Here is a 19,017-nt window from a genome sequence, read left to right as displayed (position 1 = left end):
AATGCACACCCCTCAGAGGCGCCCCTAAGGAGCACTTTCAATCCCCTTCTTTACCTCCACCCCTGTAGGGGAATAGACAGGGATCGGCGACCGGAAGATTACGGGATGTGACGGAAAGATAGACTCCTCCCCATAGGAATGGCAGGAACAGGAAGCGCAAGAGCTATATAAGCGTGTGACGCAGCTAAATAAACGGACATTTTGTATCCATCATATTGATGTCTGTGCATCACTGTCCCCAGGGTGGGTAGAGCCCTGTGTCCCGGAGATATGCGGCCCAAGATAAGTTCTCCCGTAGAAGCGTACAGCTACACACCCCCAACTATCTGAGGTCTGTCAATGCAGAGCAGTTTTACAGGTTATATATTCCCAGAATTACTGAGAATTATTTTAGTACGAAAATGGACTTTGGGGCTCAACTTGCTCCCCAGACACTACAACCACTAATGAGAGCATCCACATGATGTTTATCCTACTATCCCTGTAACATTCAGTTCTCCCCAAGTTAATTGTTCACTGTGCAGACAAGTCTTTAGAAGCTGGCTCATGTTCTCAGGCACAACGGTTTATAGTCCTTTTCCAAACCTGCTTTGTAGGTCTGTTAAATCTATCATCTCAGAAAGTGTTGGATTGTTTTTATGGTAATTTTATGCTTTTGGCTTCAGTATCTTGGTATGCTAAGTTTCATTGTTGACATATTTAAGCTCCCAAAATTAAGACTTAAATCTTCTAACATTACGCTTCACTCAACAAGCCTACTACAATAGCTAAGAAACAAAACGGAATGCTGACCACTAATTCAAATTTTCTTCCAGTATTAATCTACAGACTTCGAATCCTTTCCTATTGGTTTCTTTCCTATGGAAAAGGATCTTTACAAGTCAATACTATTAAATTTGTTCTGACTTGTTTTCACCGGTTTTAAAAATATGCATCTGTAAAACGTGGAGTTCTGGAATTACAAAAAGCTACAGTATTTTGGAACAGCATTTATTTCAGACACTCCTGAGGGAGAGCATGGTAACATCCCAAAAGATGTGGCAGATGTACTGAGTCAACACACAGAAGCTAATGAGCAGGTCACTCTTGACCCATATTACACAAATTACATTATCTAAAGATGGGAGGAAGAGGTCCAGCATGCTATAACTGTGCCTCTGTCATGTTTAATTTGATAGGTTATGACTCCCCACACAGAGAGGCACAAAAGCACAATGGCTGGCCGGTGAACCCAGCAACTTTGCCAGAGAAGTTACCAGCGAAGCCATGCCCTGCCCTGATGCAAGGGCATCAGCCCCATGGGCTGGGGGTAGCACCCACCAGGTAAGTCCGCAAGGAGAAGCTCTGTGGGTCACTTCACTAACTGAGGAGGACACTCAGGATACAGGGCTCTATGACACACACAGGAAGAGCGTTCTGGGACTGTAAAGAGCTGTTAAGGGCGGAACCAAGGGCAGAAAAAGGGAGGGATCAAGATGGTTTGGGGAGGAACAAGCATGGGAAAATCGAGGGATAAGGAGATAAAAGAAGCTGGTCACATGTTGAGAGGTTGCTGGTGGTGCCCCTGCCTGGCCATGCCCTGCACCTGATCATAACAGTCTGTCCCGTCTTCTCATTATATACTATTTCTAACTCTTTTTGTTGATGTGGTTTCCATGTATGCATATGGGTTCCTGAGTGCAGCAAGTGAAGGACTGAAGGTTACTGTGACCAGTGTGTCCATGGTGCCAACAACCAGTGACAGCTGACCATGGGGGCTGGGGGTCCACCAAGAGACCTAGGCAGGGAGGGCATGCGTGTGCATATATGTATGCACACATATCTGCCCACAGCCACACATGCATGCATGTATATACATACATATGTATCAGAATATGTGTACGTATACACACACACGTTCCCACTAACAGAGCTTCACCCTGCTCAGCCACAGAGGGACAGGATGCTGTAAGCAGCTTCACCTCTTCAGGGGTTCCAGATTTGGAGACACCTAATATCATTAAACTAAAACTTTCAAATATTTTTCTTGTTTTCTTTTTTGTTTTGTTTTGGTGAATGCTTTGTTTTTCAAGAGACATTAGAATCACTCTCTACCTATGAAGCTTTCTAAATCATAGCAAAGATACTGGGGTCTACACTGACTTCTGTTTTGTGAAAATGTATTAAGAGGAAGCAATTTGTTTTAATGCTACTCTTCTATTTAAAACACAAGTAACAATTCTTTACATGAGCCTTGAAAATGTACCATCTACTGTTGCTTCTCCAGTCCACAGATGGACACTGTATATGAACAAAAGACATACTGAAGTTTGTATCCTGCCCCCAATTTTCACATCTTTTTCCTGCTTTTGAAAAGGTTGTCTAGAGCTGAACCATCCTATACTAGTACTTTTAACCAATCCAGTTGAAATATCTGCATACGTAGTTTGCACTCTTGAACAGTCATGAGTAAGGGAAATAGCCTTAGTCAGTGAAGTATGAAAGTCCTGATAATCAACGACTTACATGACTTAAAGCACTGGAAAATGTGAAAGTTCCTTAGATAAATTGCAATTAGTCAGAGTCTGGTCCCATAATAAAAGGGAACATGGTGGTGGATCATAAATTACTGTCATTAAGAGACAGCAACTTCAAACTTCAAGAAGTGAAGTAAGAGCATGCCTGAGATCACTTCCATTACTGAGTTAATTATATACTGAGCTGGATTTAAAAAAAAAAATTCAAGCAGCGTTTGCACAATTATCCTATTAATTTTGTAAGGCCTTCAGGCTAAAAAAAAAAAAGGAAAAAAATCATATTTGTTCATTGAAATTTCAGTTTTACAGCAATCCATGCAGCTACATTAGGTAGCAAGTACCATGTGACTAATATGGATATAAGGGGTGGGATGCCCTTAAATTGTGGGTGGCTTCATCTTCTGAAGTGGTAAGAGTTTGGCTAATACCAACCACAGAAAACTCCACATGTGTAAGAATTTAACTGCTTAAGAAGCAACCAGCCTGGCTCAATCCTGATGCACAGGAATACATACACTTTTACTGCAATGTGCCCAAGAAAAAAAATTCACCTGGTGTCTTCAGTAAGATTTGGATCCAGCTACTTTAAAACTAGAAGGCTTTGAAGAGACATGCTGTCTGCCCTTTAGACTGGTTGCTTATCTATGGATTGTTAACACCACGCTTTCTTCCGAGTTGAGAGAAATGATCTGTTTGTCAGGGTAATAAACAGATTGTCACTTATGCCAATCTACTAGTGGAAAGTAGTGATGAGATATCTGTAATACCCTGGATAAATGTGTTGGACCAAAACTTTGGGCCTCAAATTGATACCTAGCATTAGAAAAATAGCCATTTAATATTTTTTCATAAGGCAATGCAAGTCAAGATTATATGAATAAAGACTGGAATGGGTAACTATTCACCACTTACTAAAATTCTGCTTACTTGAATCTGTTGAAATTTGGACATCTTTTGCTGATCCCTGGGTTGACCCATCAACGTCATCATCTTCATCTGTGAAAACAGACATTTTAAGAAAGCGTTTTTGTTAATTTGAACTGGGTGGGGGGAGGGGAGAGGAATTGTTTGTCATTTAAGGATGGTGTCCATCAAAGAAGCTAACACAAAAGAATCCAGTCAGAAAAGCACACTTTCTTCTTCTGCCTATTTTATGATAATTACCCATGCTACAAAAACAGCATTTAAAAAAAAGACCTGAATTGACATGTGATTACAGTGAAAGCATACCTGAAGTCCTTCTGCTGTTAGCTTTAATATTGCAACTACTGCATTTCATCCCTCTCTCAAGGTGCCATGTTTGCCTATGACCAAAGTATATATGGTTTCCATTAAGTTTTAAATCACCAAATCAGTCCAGAAATAGCAGTAACAGCTTTCCAGTCAGAATTATGGGCATTATGTAAATAACTTCCATAACAGAAGAACAGGTTTGCTGACACCCAAAGAGAATGAAATTACTGCACTCCAGAAGAGCTCTTTCACAGCAGTTCATCGCTATCACTGAAAGCTAGTAGCTAACATATTGGATAATAACACAGCCTCTAAAATCATGCATAAAGTACTTAGAAAAGATTAAAATAAAAGCTACTAACATTCACATTTGTTTCTGTGACGATAACGCCCTGACTGCATTCTCATTCCTGACACTCAGGTCCATACAAGACTGTTGCAAATCAGAACAGAATAAATTTTTCTTCTCTAGGGGTAGTAGTAGTAGTGTGCAACTAATCGTGTAATGGTATTCATACTCCCACCCACTGAAATTCCCAGTCAGTTTTGATCAGGATGCAGACAAAGCCCCCAAAAGCTATAAGCCAGGCAACACTTATATAAAAACTATTCCTTGCAGTTGAGGGAGAAAGCAGGAAATCAAACCACAAAAGAAGAGAGAGAAAAATAAAATCAGTAAAGATAGATCTGCAGAGCAAAAGAGGTACTAGAGAAGTCAGAATCTTAACACAGGAAAATCTTCCAAGCAGCAGAATCACAGCACGTCAAGAAGGGTACTGAGCAGGAGTCCTAACCGGGAGACCAGGTAACTTACGGAATATTTGGGTAATGCTTCAACTGAATACAAGAAAGACCAACAGTAATGTTTCTGGGTTGGGGTTTTTAAAATATAAGAGAGTGTTGAAATACTTTCCCTGTTAGAGTTGACAGACAAACAGATTAAGTTTCAAACTGGAGAGAAATTTAGACAGTATGTTCTTGAAACACCCTGAAATGAATGGAAGCTGAATGCCACCTCTAATTTCACTTCAGCCAAAATAAAATTAAAAAAAGAATAAGCAAATACAACAATATGAAAGAATTCCTTATTGCTCCCAAACCTTCCCTTTTTCTAAGTTTAGATGGGAAGAAGCTGACATCTTTCTTTTTTTACTCTTTCTCCCTCAGTCTGGATAGTAGGGAAATCTACAGTGGCAGCATCTTGAAACTATTCCAATGAAGTTCAATTACTACTTTTGAAATACGCTAAAACAGGAGTCAGTTGGAGGAAGGGAGATAACTGCTCTACCATTGCTTCCCCTGGTAGCCCAAGAGTTTTGAAAAGCCACTTTCAGCACAGAGGTGCTCACTGAATGTTGGCCATGAAGCTTAGCATTAACTCAGTGGCAAAAGCTAGTCCGGACAAACGCTCCCCAGTAGGTCACCAATGACAGGCTCATTCTCTGCCTGGCCAAGTCATCTGGCACTGCCCAACCATCAGCCTGGGAAGAGCTGTGCCTGCAGCAGTTAACTCATTCAGGTGACTGCCAACACTTCTTTGGTACCGCAGACCGGTCTTTTCACAATCTTCTGAGCAATGCTCTTTGTTAGCTGTGGCAACAGAAGAGCACCCTCTGTGCATGCTGCAGTGTGAGGACTTCTGAACAAGCGTCCCACAGAAGTGCAAACAGGAGTTCTAATTATCCTCCAACAAAGCTGAAATGCTCCTTGCTTCCCAAAAGCTTCCCTAACATGCATGCAATCTTTAAAGACACAGCCACCTGGAGCCTACACCTCCCCTGGAAAAGTGGCAGCAACTCCCAGGGCAGCTGTCCTAGGCTCTGTGGTCCGAGGAGCTTCAAACATGTCCTGTGGAGCATCAAGGAGCTGCTGGACTCGTGACACATCTTGGTAACTTTCCACACATGTCAGGAGCTAAAGGGTTTTTGAAAGAAAAGGTCTTTGAAAGAAAGGTCTCTTCTGCAGATGTGGGTAATAAGGACTACCAGACCAGTGCACTGCCCTCCCTCAATGCAGGATTATGTGAGAATTAGTTTAAGGCAATTCCCAGCTCTGCCTTTAAGGAAGAATCTGGACAGAGGGGAAGACTTGCATAGCAATGGTATTCAGTGCCTTTGGCAGGGACCTGCAGACAGCTGATCTCCAGCAGATGACTGAGAGCAATGAAACTCCACCACAACTCTTAAAGCAAGCCTCAACAGGATGTGAACAAGGAGCCACATGTGAAGGCATCACACTTGTACCTGATCATCAGGGACCTAGCCGCTAAAACAAGTGTCACATACCGTCATCAGCTAAGGAAAAACAGAACAGAATGCCTTATGCACAGCAGACTGCAAGGCAGGTACTGGACCACAAATATTATTCTCCATGCCTTGTGCGGAGCCACAACTATGGTTCACTGACCATGAAAAAAGGAAGATGTCAAGTGCTGGGACAGCCATCAAGTTCAGAGGTACACCTGGGACCCGCAGCTGGCCAAAAGGAGAGTGTCCCCACAGCTCGACCCCTGCCCCCCTGGGTGTCAGCAGCCCCTCCAACCTGGGAGGCCACTGCTCACCGCGCGACAGGGAGCTGAGCCCGAGGAGCAGAAATTCTCACAGACTGACAGAAAAGTGATCTGGTGTTAGAAAGAGATTTTTCAGGGTGTTGCTATATTTTTTCTAGGTATATGCAGGTTGAGGACTAGAAAAACACATTCTGGCTTTCCAAATGTGGTGGGTTTTCTTTTAGGTTTTTTCATATCACAATAAAGCACTGGAAATAGTCCAAATTAAGTTACTGAGTATTTCCCCTTCCCCATGTGCCTGTTTCTGACCACCAGCTAATGACTGATCTGTGCTGCATTCTATCGAAGTACAAGACATGCATTTTAATTAAAGGAAAGCAAAAAACATTACTTCAAAAAAACTTGAATATGAGTAACACGAACTCATACACTTAGCACATAGCTTAACTCCTGAAATGGAGAACATTCTCTTCTACCTTGTAAAATAATGAAGGAAGAGACTAGAAGGTGCAGCTATAACCTGGGACTCTTTCACTGAAGGTGCCCGGTGTTCGATTTTTACTTAGAGTTGATTTAAAAATTAAAAAAGGAAAAAGTTTAAGCCTGACATATTAAAAGAACACACCACAGTTTAAAAGACAAACCTAGTTAACATCAGAAAAGTCACACTGAAGAGGCTATTTAAAAGGTTTGTGATTAACCTCTGTCAATAATAACAACACAACTTTATCCTCAATTAAGCCTTTGGGACACTTGTAGAATACCTAATAACAGACTGAATCAAGATTCAAAATGAGTCATCCAGCAAAATCAAGCTCATCCAGATTGTTTATTTCTGTTATTTCTTATGTTGGAAGCATGAAAAACTCCATGACTTTCAAGTATGTCTGTGCTTCACCCTCCCCCACCAACAAGCAAAATCATTAAAAAGAAAAGTAGCTCACTAAAAAAATGTGCCAACCAACAAAAGCAACATAACTCCTCCTCTCCCCCTCCACACTTTTACAGGTCACTTCAGCATATCTAGGTTATGTAGACTTGGAGTCATGCAGTTTGTACAGTAGCAGGACTCCAGCTATAGCTTCTGCACATGAGAATGTGTGTCCCCTGCTAGTGACCAACTGCCTTCACCCAAACCAAACCTACACGTTCAGAACAGAAAGTCCAAGAACAACCCTTCAGGTTGAGAAAAGTGCAACTGCAAATATTTAAGTTACGTGTATATTTTGCCTACCTTTGACTTACTTTTCTATTGTAGTCAAGTACCAAAAGAAAGGCTTTACAAGAACATAATAATCAAAATATAAATTAGAAAATACTTCAGTGGCTTAAAAAAATTCTTATTCCTAAAAAGCTGTTAAACAAACATACACTCTAGATGGCAGCAGAACATTACCCTGCTAAATGCATGATTTCCCTTCTGCACAGAAATCTTAAAAGAGCATATGCTTCATCAAAGAGGCAAATAAAAATTTCTATATACATGATATGCCAAATAAAAACCAACATGTATATCAGCAAGTTTTTGTAGCAATGACAACACTAATCTGCTAAGCAACTTTTTGGATTTTAGGTTTTTACTTTCTGCATACTATTTAAAGAACAGTTTTCAGATTGCCCTGCACCAGTAAGAGAAGTTTCAGCATTTTACAGTTTGCCTGTAAAAATCTCTATCCTGTCCCAGAAATAGCAAGAAGTTAATAGTATTGCCACAAAAGCCAGCGAAAATTAGCAATTGTATGCTTCAGTGATTTACACTAGGTTAACCATACTCATCAATTAGTTGTATTCAACTTTGAAAGTTTTTACCTGATTCTGTTTGCAAATTTTCTGATATTCGAAAACAATGCAATTTGCTGAAGTTGCGAGAAAATAACTGCACACAGTTTGGAGGAAGAATCATATTCCTTAATCTTCCGAAAGTACATTCTGGTGTGACAATTATGTAGCAAGCGGCATGAGCCTATAAATAGAAGCATCAATTAAGAACTTAGTGAGACACAAAGAAAGCACATTTGTTTATAACAAAATATGTACTGGAATTGCAAAACTCAGCTAGGACATAAATAAACCTTTTGTAAATCATTTTCATGAAATAAGTGACCCATTTTTCACCCTAGATTTTAATTTGTCCGTTCAGTTTTTATATAGCCAATAACAGGAAGGCTTAAAATGTGAAGAAACCGAGAACTACAAACCTGCTTTATTAAAAACTAAGGGTTTTTATACAACTATGTATAGAAATTTAAATTTTTGGTCTCAAACCCTGCATCTTCCATTCTATATGATATTTACTGGAGAAGCTGGGAAAGGTAGGCAGGTTATGCTGAATAGCTTGAAAAAAGTAATATCCCCTTACACAGCTACCTGCTTGCAGATAACACTGTTTGGACTTTTATTCCAAAACATGACTAGCTAGTTTCTGCCTTTGTACTTCTGCGAGATCTTCTGCCACTTCTGAATACATGTACCTTTGCAAGTGTGGCTGTATAGCATGTTAGACTGTTCTCAAAGACAGCCCCTTCCACTTCAGAAATCACAAATCAGATTGAAAATACAAATTTGTATTAAAAATGCAAAACCCAAATATTTACAACAAATTTAAATTATTCAAATACACCCGAAATACTGAATAACATCAGAGTTGGATTTTAAATTATTATTAGAGTACCTCATCTTGCATTAAGTAACAAATTAATGATTTATTACACATACTTTTCAGTTCCCACCCCATCTGGTGCTACTTTGCACTTTCATCATATTTCAGTAAGAGGTACCATTAAGTGGTTGGACCAATCGTTATCTACATAGCAGACTGTGTATCAGTGTGTGAAAAGCTGTGGCTTTCAGAAGGATTAGTGAAGAGTACCATCATGTTGCACAGGAATTAAACGTGCATCATGTGAACAGAAGAACAGAGAAACCAATGTTGACAACTTAAAAAAAGACCCCTGCCACACAGGTTAAGAACTATTCTACTCTGAAAGAGGAATAAGCATATTAGAATGGTGTGCTGGTTTTGGCTGAGAAGGGGTTAATTCTCCTCACTATGGGGGGTCGGCTGCCTTTCCAGCTTGCCACGCTCTGCCGCGTGGTGGGGGGGGCTGGGAGGGGCGGGGCCATGGCGGGGGCGGCTGACCCCGACTGGCCAATGGCAGGTTCATTCCATACCATGTGACACCGTGACCAGTATATGGAGGGGGGGCAGTGGCAGCGCGGGAGCGGAGCGGCGTCGGGTTGGCGGGCGGCTGCGGTGCCTGCGGTTCATTTCCCCCTCCCCCTCTCCCCTCCCTTCCCCTCCCTTCCCCTCCCCCGGGGCTTTGCGCCTCTCGTTGTTCTCCTTTACATTGCATTTCTACTGTTGTTTCTTTTAATTTTAATTATTAAACTGTTCTTATCCCAACCCACGAGCGTTACCCTTCTGATTCTCTCTCCCATCTACCGGTGGGGGAGTGAGCGGCTGTGTGGGGCTGAGCTGCCGCTAAACCACGACAGTCTTTTTGGCGCCCAACGTGGGGCTCAAGGGTAGGAGATAACAACAGCTGCTGGTCACAGCACCATGTTGTCCTTTTTGTAGTTGGTGTTAAAGATTGGTGTTGGTTTGTTGAGTCTGCTGTGTTCTGCTGTGATTAGTAACGTTCTGCCTACAAGATTTGTTACACAAACACTCGTTTTCAGCTTTATCTGGTATTTGGGGTTTTTGCTGAAACCCTAACTGTACTTCGGATACCACCTTGTTGAGGCAATTAGCAATGATACCTCCGCCTCTGAGAGATTTTATATGGAGGAAATACAGAATAGTACCGTTGCAACTTTGTTCTATGATGTCTGTGCCTTTGTTACAACAACCTTTTTGTATCTTGAACATCCTTGGGTGGTTAAGGTGCACTTATTGTTAGTTTTTGGGCAGGTTGTTTTGGTTTTGACTAAGCAACTTAAGAATATCACCCAGAAATCTGCCCCGAGGCTTGATAGTTACGAGTGGCAGGGCATGTGGGATAGCATGGGCAAATACCTAGGGCAGTGGGCACCCCCAGTGTTTTGGAGTTTCACCCCCGAACAAGTGCAGAATCCTAAAAAACTAGTAGAATATTTGGAGAAAGTATGTTATTACGCTGGGCACTCCAGAGAGACACAGATAACTGCAACATGCTGGGGTCTGGCCCATGCGTACCGAGCCCTGCTCAACAGCATTCAATGCCCCCAGGGGGAAGAGAATGTCTCTGGATTGAAATGCAAAGTGACTGGCACTGTGGTCACTCCAGCCCTGAGGACAGGCACTGCAGCCACTCAAACCCGCACGACAAGTACCGGAGCTAGCTCAGAAAATAAACCCGTACCAGTATCAGTTGCCCCCATACACAAGACAAAATATTGGAAGTGAACATCAACTCGTTTAGAACGGGATGATGAAGAACCAGGGCCATCGCGGGGAAAGGAGGGAGAAGTAATAAATGAAATAGAGACCACCCGATCCCTGTCCTTAAGCAAGTTGCGAGATATGCGAAAAGATTATAGCCCTCGTTCAGGTGAGCACATTGCCAACTGGCTGCTCCGATGCTGGGATAATGGGGCCAGTAGCCTGGAACTAGAGGGAAAAGAAGCCAAACAACTGGGATCCCTTTCTGGGGAAGGGGGTGTTGACAAAGCAATTGGAAAAAAAACCACAAGCCCTCAGCCTCTGGAGGCGACTCCTGTCCGGAGTGAAGGAAAGGTATCCCTTTAAAGATGTTACATATCGCCCAGGAAAATGGACAACCATGGAGAAAGGCATCCAGTATCTAAGGGAATTAGCTGTGTTTGAGGTGATTTATGGTGACCTGGACGATCAATGGTCATCCAAAGATCCAGATGAAGCTGACTGCACACGACCCATGTGGCAGAAGTTTGTACGGAGCGCACCATCTTCGCATGGAAACTCATCGGCAGTAATGTCCTGGAGAGATGACGAGACACCAACGGTGGCAGAGGTGATTGATAGACTTCGGGATTATGACACAAATATCTCTTCCTCGCTTGTCTCTGCTGTGGAGAAACTATCCCAAGAGGTCCAGCAACTCAAAGAAGATCTGTCCTACTCCCCACCTTGACACAGTAGTGTCTCAGCTGTTAGGAATAAGCGTCCTTTGGCTCAAAGAAGGGGATACACACCACGGGCCACCCTATGGTTCTACCTGCGTGACCACAGAGAGGACATGATGAAGTGAGATGGCAAGCCTACTTTGACTCTACAGGCACGAGTACATGAACTGCAAGGAAGAACAGTCACTCAGGGAGGCTCTTCCAGGAAAGCTGCTGCTCCAGTTTCCAGCGAGCAAATCCCCAGACAGAGGAGTAGAAGCGCAGATTTTATTTCTAAGTGTAATAGAGAGACTCCTGATTCACATTTACAGGAAGTGAGTTGCGAATGCCATGATCAGGACTAGAGGGGCCCTGCCTCCAGCCAGGTGAAGGAAAGGGATAACCGGGCTTACTGGACTGTGTGGATCCGATGGCCTGGCACGTCCGACCCACAGGAGTATAAAGCCTTAGTGGACACCAGCGCACAGTGCACCTTAATGCCATCAACTATATAGGGGCAGAACCCATTAGCATTGCTGGAGCAACTGGGGGATCCCAAGAGCTAACTGTATTGGAGGCCGAAGTGAGCCTAACTGGGAATGAGTGGCAGAAGCACCCCATTGTGACTGTCCCAGAGGCTCCGTGCATCCTTGGCATAGACTACCTCAGGAGAGGGTATTTCAAGGACCCAAAAGGTTACAAGTGGGCTTTTGGTGTAGCTGCCTTGGAGACGAAGAAAGCTGAACAGCTGTCTACCTTGCCCGGTCTCTTGAAGGACCCTTCTGTTGTGGGGTTGCTGAAGGTCGAAGAACAACAGGTGCCAATCGCCACCACAACAGTGCACCGGCGGCAATATCGCACCAACAGAGACTCTCTGATCCCCATCCATAAACTCATTCACCAACTGAAGAGCCAAGGAGTCATCAGAAAGACCCACTCGCCCTTTAACAGTCCCATATGGCCAGTGCGGAAGTCTAATGGAGAGTGGAGACTAACAGTAGACTATCGTGGCCTGAATGAAGTCACTCCACCATTGAGTGCTGCTGTGCCAGACGTGCTAGAACTTCAATACGAACTGGAGTCAAAGGCAGCCAGGTGGTATGCCACAACTGATATGGCTAATGTATTCTCAATCCCTCTGGCAGCAGAGTGCAGGCCACAGTTTGCTTTCACATGGAGGGGCGTCCAGTACACCTGGAATCGACTGCCCCAGGGGTGGAAACACAGCCCTACCATTTGCCATGGAGTGATTCAGACTGTACTGGAACAGGGAGAAGCTCCAGAACACCTTTGATACATTGATGACATCATTGTGTGGGGGAACACAGCGGAAGAAGTTTTTGAGAAAGGAGAGAAAATAGTCCAAATCCTTCTGAAAGCTGGTTTTGCCATAAAACAAAGTAAGGTGAAGGGACCCACACGAGAAATCCAGTTCTTGGGATTCAAATGGCAAGATGGTTGTCGTCAGATTCCAATGGATGTGATCAACAAAATAGCAGCCATGTCTCCACCAACTAGCGAAAAGGACACACAAGCTTTCTTGGGCGTTGTGGGTTTTTGGAGAATGCATATTCCAAATTAGTGTCTGATCGTAAGCCCTCTGTATCAAGTGACCCGGAAGAAGAATGATTTCAAATGGGGGCCTGAGCAATGACAAGCCTTTGGACAGATTAAACAGGAGATAGTTCATGCAGTAGCCCTTAGGCCAGCCCTGGCAGGACAAGATGTAAAGAATGTGCTCTACATCGCAGCCGGGGAGAATGGCCCTACCTCGAGCCTCTGGCAGAAAGCACATGGGGAGACCCGGGGTCGACCCCAAGGGTTTTGGAGTCAGGGATACAGAGGGTCCGAAGCCCGCTATACTCCAACTGAAAAAAGAGATATTGGCAGCATATGAAGGGTACGAGCTGCTTCAGAAGTGGTTGGTACTGAGGCACAGCTGCTCCTGGCACCCCGACTGCCAGTGCTGGGCAGGATGTTCAAAGGAAGCATCCCCTCTACACACCATGCAACTGATGCTACGTGGAGTAAATGGGTTGCACTGATGACCCAGCGGGCTCGAGTAGGAAACCCCAGTCGCCCAGGAATCTTGAAAGTGATTATGGGCTGGCCAGAAGGCAAAGATTTTGGATTATCACCAGAGGAGGAGGTGACACGTGCTGAAGAAGCCCCACTGTATAACAAACTGCCAGAAGATGAGAAGCAATATGCCCTGTTCACTGATGGGTCCTGCCTTCTTGTGGGAGAGCACCGGAGATGGAAAGCTGCTGTATGGAGTCCTACACGACAAGTAGCAGAAACTGCTGAAGGAGAAGGTGAATCGAGCCAGTTTGCAGAGGTAAAGGCCACCCAGCTGGCCTTAGACATTGCTGAACGGGAAAAGTGGCCAGTGCTCTATCTCTATACTAATGGATGGTGGCAAATGCCCTGTGGGGCTGGTTACAGCAGTGGAAGCAAAGCAACTGGCAGCGCAGAGGCAAACCCATCTGGGCTGCCACATTGTGGCAAGATATTGCTGCCCGGGTAGAGAACCTGGCTGTAAAGGTACATCATGTGGATGCTCACGTCCCCAAGAGTCGGGCCACTGAAGAACATCGAAACAACCAGCAGGTGGATCAGGCTGCCAAGATTGAAGTGGCTGAGGTGGATCTGGACTGGCAGCATAAGGGTGAACTATTTCTAGCTCGGTGGGCCCATGACACCTCAGGCCATCAAGGGAGAGATGCAACATACAGGTGGGCTCGTGATCGAGGGGTGGACTTGACCATGGACGTTATTATCCACGAATGTGACACATGCGCTGCAATCAAGCAAGCGAAGCGGGTAAAGCCTCTGTGGTATGGGCAATGATGGCTGAAATATAAATATGGGGAGGCCTGGCAAATTGACTATATCACACTCCCACAGACCCGCCAAGGCAAGCGCCATGTGCTTACAATGGTAGAAACAATGACTGGCTGGCTGGAAACATATCCTGTCCCCCACGCCACTGCCCGGAACACTATCCTCGGTCTCGAAAACCAGGTCCTGTGGCGACATGGCACCCCAGAGAGAACTGAGTCAGACAGTGGGGCCCATTTCCGAAATAGCCTCATAGACACCTGGGCCAAAGAGCACGGCATTGTGTGGGTGTATCACATCCCCTATCACGCACCAGCCTCTGGGAAAATTGAACGGTACAATGGACTGTTAAAAACTACACTGAGAGCAATGGGGGGTGGGACATTCAAGCACTGGGATACACATTTAGCAAAAGCCACGTGGGTAGTCAACACAAGGGGATCTGCCAGGCGAGCTGGCCCTGCCCAGTCAGAAATCCTACATACTGTGGAAGGGGATAGAGTCCCTGTAGTGCACACAAAAAGTATGCTGGGCAAAACGGTCTGGGTTCTTCCTGCCTCCGGCAAAGGCAAACCCATTTGTGGGATTGCTTTTGCTCGAGGACCTGGGTGCACTTGGTGGGTGATGCGGGAGGATGGAGAAGTCCAATGTGTGCCTCAAGGGGATTTGATTTTGGGCGAAAACAGTCAATGAACTGAATGGCACAATGTGAACTGCTATATAACACTGTGTGTCACCTCTGTGTTGTACCAATGATATCAGAGTACAAGCCTCCCAACCCATGGAAGATCAACTATGAAACAAGCCGTGCAGCAGTGATGGAACGATGACTGACTCGGTATGCAGCAACCCAACGCCACACACCATCTCTCCCACCCGGAAAGACTGATACAACAGATGGAGCCCAGAGTCATGGGACTGGGTGAACTCAATGGACATTTTGCAGGGAAGGTCCATGAACTAAGGGAATGATGTCTGTGTATTATGTTAAAGGATGGGAAGGGGAGGGGTGGTGGTTGGTACGGTTGTATTGCATCATATGGGACCTGGGCATGGTGTAAATGGTATGGAATAAGGGGTGGAGAATGTGCTGGTTTTGGCTGAGAAGGGGTTAATTCTCCTCACTGTGGGCATCGACTACCTTTCCAGCTTCCCTCGCTCTGCCGCGTGGCGGGGGGGGCTGGGAGGGGCAGGGCCATGGTGGGGGGCGGCTGACCCCGACTGGCCAATGGCAGGTTCATTCCATGCCACGTGACACCGTGACCGGTATATGGAGGGGAGGCAGTGGCAGCGCAGAGGCGGCGCGGCGTCGGGTCGGCGGGCGGTGAGCGGCTGCGGTGCCTGCGGTTTGTTTCGGCAGTTCATTCCCCCTCTCCCCTCCCTTCCCCCCCCCCCCCGGGGCTTTGCGCCTCTCGTTGTTCTCCTTTACATTGCATTTCTACTGTTGTTTCTTTTAATTTTAATTATTAAACTGTTCTTATCCCAACCCACGAGCGTTACCCTTCTGATTCTCTCCCCCATCTACCGGTGGGGAGTGAGCAAGCGACTCCGTGGGGCTGAGCTGCCGCTAAACGATGACAAATGGTCTTTCTCCTTGCAAAATTCATGTCATTTGAAAGGAATTCCCATTTCACACAGGAAAAGTAACTGCAGGCTTCTAAGCAGAAAACTATAATGATTAGTCCCTGTTAAATTTAAACTTCATTGGCTTTACATAAAGTTTAACTATGATTATGAGAATTGCTTATTTTAATGAGTGGGGGGGGATTTAAAAAATCAGATTTTCTACCTAACTTATATATATATTTATATAAAGTGTACAAAGGAAGTATATTTATAAAGTGCATATAAAGTATATTTATATGAAATGTTTAAATAAGCGTGTACATATATATATATGGTTCCCACAAATATACGCAACAGCACAACATACCAGAATGCCACACCATTCACATCTCATGCCAGAGAGCACCTCAGAAGACCCACAGGTTTTTTTGCAGACTTCACAACGAGCACTTGAAGAAAGGTTTCCCTCCCTCCAGTGGTGGTGATAAGTATCCTGGGGGAACACATCATGCCTTAGTGTTACACAAAACAGACACAGAAGCACCTTCAACCTAGCTTTAAAAATCAGCAATTCAAACAGCTCTGAAGAAACAGCAACACAGACTAGGACATTAAGTATTTTCTCCATATACATATCAACCTGAACAATCATACACTTCACCAAAAGAAGTTTATCAAACTATTAAAAAAATATCACAGTGCTTTTTCTTCATAGTCCACCAAGACCAATATTCTTAAAAAAAAAAAAGACAAAAAATATCCTGAAAGGTCACTATTATGCAGGTATTTTACAGTGAGAAGCTGGGCAGTCTTGCACACTACAGGAAGCCTGAGGAACAGGATAATGTTTGCCAGGGATGCAATGCAGCCAACAGCTCAACATAGAAAAAAGAATTCTGTGCCAGCTTCTCCTATGCAAATTTTTAGAGGAGAGCTTGACTTTATATTTTTTTTTCTTTTTAATTAGGACATTGTATACATTGTACAGACTTTTCAGCACAGCCTCAATAAGCATCACAAACATGTAAGAATTTAAATTTATATTGCTACCTGCAATATATTCTGAAGCCACAAGTTTCCTTTGCTTGCCAATAAGCAACGAAAGTGCTTTGATAATTGACAGGATGCAAAAGAAAAGGCCAAGACTCCTCCCCCTCCCCTAGCCCACGTTTTCACACCAAAAATGTGTGACCGCTTTCTGCTGCGGAGGCATCCGCACTTACGTGGTCCTGGTGCCCATCCTGGTGACACTGCCGGCAGTCACTGCAAGCAAACAGGATACAGTCTGTGTGCACATGTAGCTCACAAACTAAAAGCATGAAAACAAGAAAACTTCTTTAGGCTGGAAACCCTGGGGTTTTTGCAGCTTCTCCCTCCCTCCCTCCCTCCATCCCCTCCAATACTACTCCAGTACCTTTCTGCACCATACTTTCTTTCCTCCATGCTTTTTCCTTCAAAGACAGGCAATAAAAGAAGTTTATCGTCATTGTGTTTTGCTCCATTTCCTTTGTGTTAAACTGATGCAGCAAGAACAATGAAAGGCTGAGCTAATTTTGCACTTAAGCACTTCTGATATTTCCTCCAATACAGTAAGTTAAATTTGTAACAACTGTTTGGCTTACTACAGCTTCAGTCTCACAGTTTCACAGGAACCACTGCCTACTCCAGTGTAATCGTGCCTGAAGTCTATGATTTAATCAAATCCAAGAAAAGCTGAATGTTAGAAGCATTAACAGAAAGTTCTCCTCCTGCATCCAAATACCACCAAGGCTTGAATGTAAAAGAAATGTCTTCCTGAAGCAATACTTTGTTCCCTTTACAAACCCTTTTCCAAACCCTACTGCAGAGCAAGCTGGCACTTCATGAGGGGGTTCAAAACAGCAGATGCTTTTCTGCTGGACAGCCCCTCTCTCCATTTCTGCAGCTGTCAGAAGCACAAGGAAACAAGAGATGAGGCATGTTAGAGTCCCCAGACACAGCAAAGCAGGGGGGACTGATGCCGAAACAGCAATAAGACAGTAGTGCACCCCCCTGGCTTGCAGCCAGGAGCCCTGTCTCGCCCACAGTCCTGCGGGAGATGCGGCAGAGGTCAGATCAGCCACCTATCCAACACGGCACGCCTGCATGGGCATGGACTCGCTTGTGTCTGCAAGGTGATGTGACACATGCTGATGTCAGAACATACCAAATGACTGGAAGACATCATTCTTGGGAAGATTGCAACAGCCAGAAAGCATGTTATACTCAGGAAATAAATACTTTTTTTTTATTGCCAGATGACAGCCAATGGATTAGATTTTAAACCTGACCAGAATAAACTAGTATGTTAATCTCAGAGAATATCTGCATGTATGTCTGCATACAGTAAATCACTATTTCATTGTCAGGAAAAGGAAAACAATCATTATTTCAGCGCACTCTCCTCAGTAAGCTTAACATTGTATTCCAAAATACCTGTTAGATACTACAGCTGGAAAAAGTTTTAGTGAAACCTATGAAGTTTTAGGCAAATTTGTTTTTATTACTTAAAAAAGCTGACCTGAAGTATCAGACGTAAAAGAAAAGAGAATCTACAGAAAGCACCACCCACAGCTGAAATGCTACACTGCAAAGGATCAATCATGAAAAGAAAAATACAACTAGAATATCCCAGTACCTAGCTTCATTACTGCAAGAGTTCAGAAAGCTCTCTATGGACCTCACAGACAGAGATAGATGAAGAAGATCCTCCTCTAGCTGCTTTTTAAAGACTTGTGTATACAAGTACTCTGGGAAGGCATCCGATTTTTCATCAAGTAATTGAAATTAAGAGGCAGGCATCAAATCCTGGAAATATTTTTTTCTATTCTGCTCAAACTGGTTATTGCTCTAAGCACATCACAAAAATCTGAAGACTGTAACCTGAAGATTGGAAGAGAGTAATTACACGTTAGCCACACTACCTGAAAGTATCTTGAAAACTGTATTAGATTACACAGAGAATAATACCTTGTTTGGAAATCACTCTCTGGCCTCTAGAAAAGGTGATCAGCACCAACACTGCCTTAATTCTAACCCCGCAGAAGACCATGATCTACCACCACACCAAAGCAAATACAGAGGGGGTTTTCTCCCTTGGTTTAATTCACATCTGCTGCTTCTAACACCAGCCCAACTCAGAATTAATAAGAAAATGTGTGCATGTGAAGGGTGGGAGTGTCACAGTGGGTAAACCCGTAAGATAGCTATCCCACTGATAGGAAAGATGAAGTTTTTAGTACGTAAAGATCAAATCAAAATCACAGAGCCTAC

At 44.0% G+C, this 19,017-nt stretch overlaps 1 protein-coding gene across 1 annotated transcript in view; it reads right to left on the bottom strand.

Moving 5' to 3' along the window:
* DGKQ (diacylglycerol kinase theta) overlaps positions 1-19,017 on the bottom strand; it is a 99,719-nt gene that overhangs the window by 42,207 nt on the left and 38,495 nt on the right. Inside the window, exons 4-7 of the mRNA XM_064438008.1 lie at positions 16,950-17,035; positions 16,094-16,219; positions 8,068-8,221; positions 3,444-3,512 (exon numbers count right to left, since the gene is read on the bottom strand). Coding sequence (XP_064294078.1) covers positions 3,444-3,512; positions 8,068-8,221; positions 16,094-16,219; positions 16,950-17,035 — 435 coding nt within the window. The remainder of the gene's footprint in view (positions 1-3,443; positions 3,513-8,067; positions 8,222-16,093; positions 16,220-16,949; positions 17,036-19,017) is intronic.

Source organism: Phalacrocorax carbo, chromosome Z (assembly GCF_963921805.1).
Source record: "Phalacrocorax carbo chromosome Z, bPhaCar2.1, whole genome shotgun sequence".
In the NCBI taxonomy this organism is placed as follows: domain Eukaryota; kingdom Metazoa; phylum Chordata; class Aves; order Suliformes; family Phalacrocoracidae; genus Phalacrocorax; species Phalacrocorax carbo.
The sequence above is the reverse complement of the archived record's forward strand: the minus strand, read 5'-3'. Positions and strand labels throughout refer to the sequence as shown.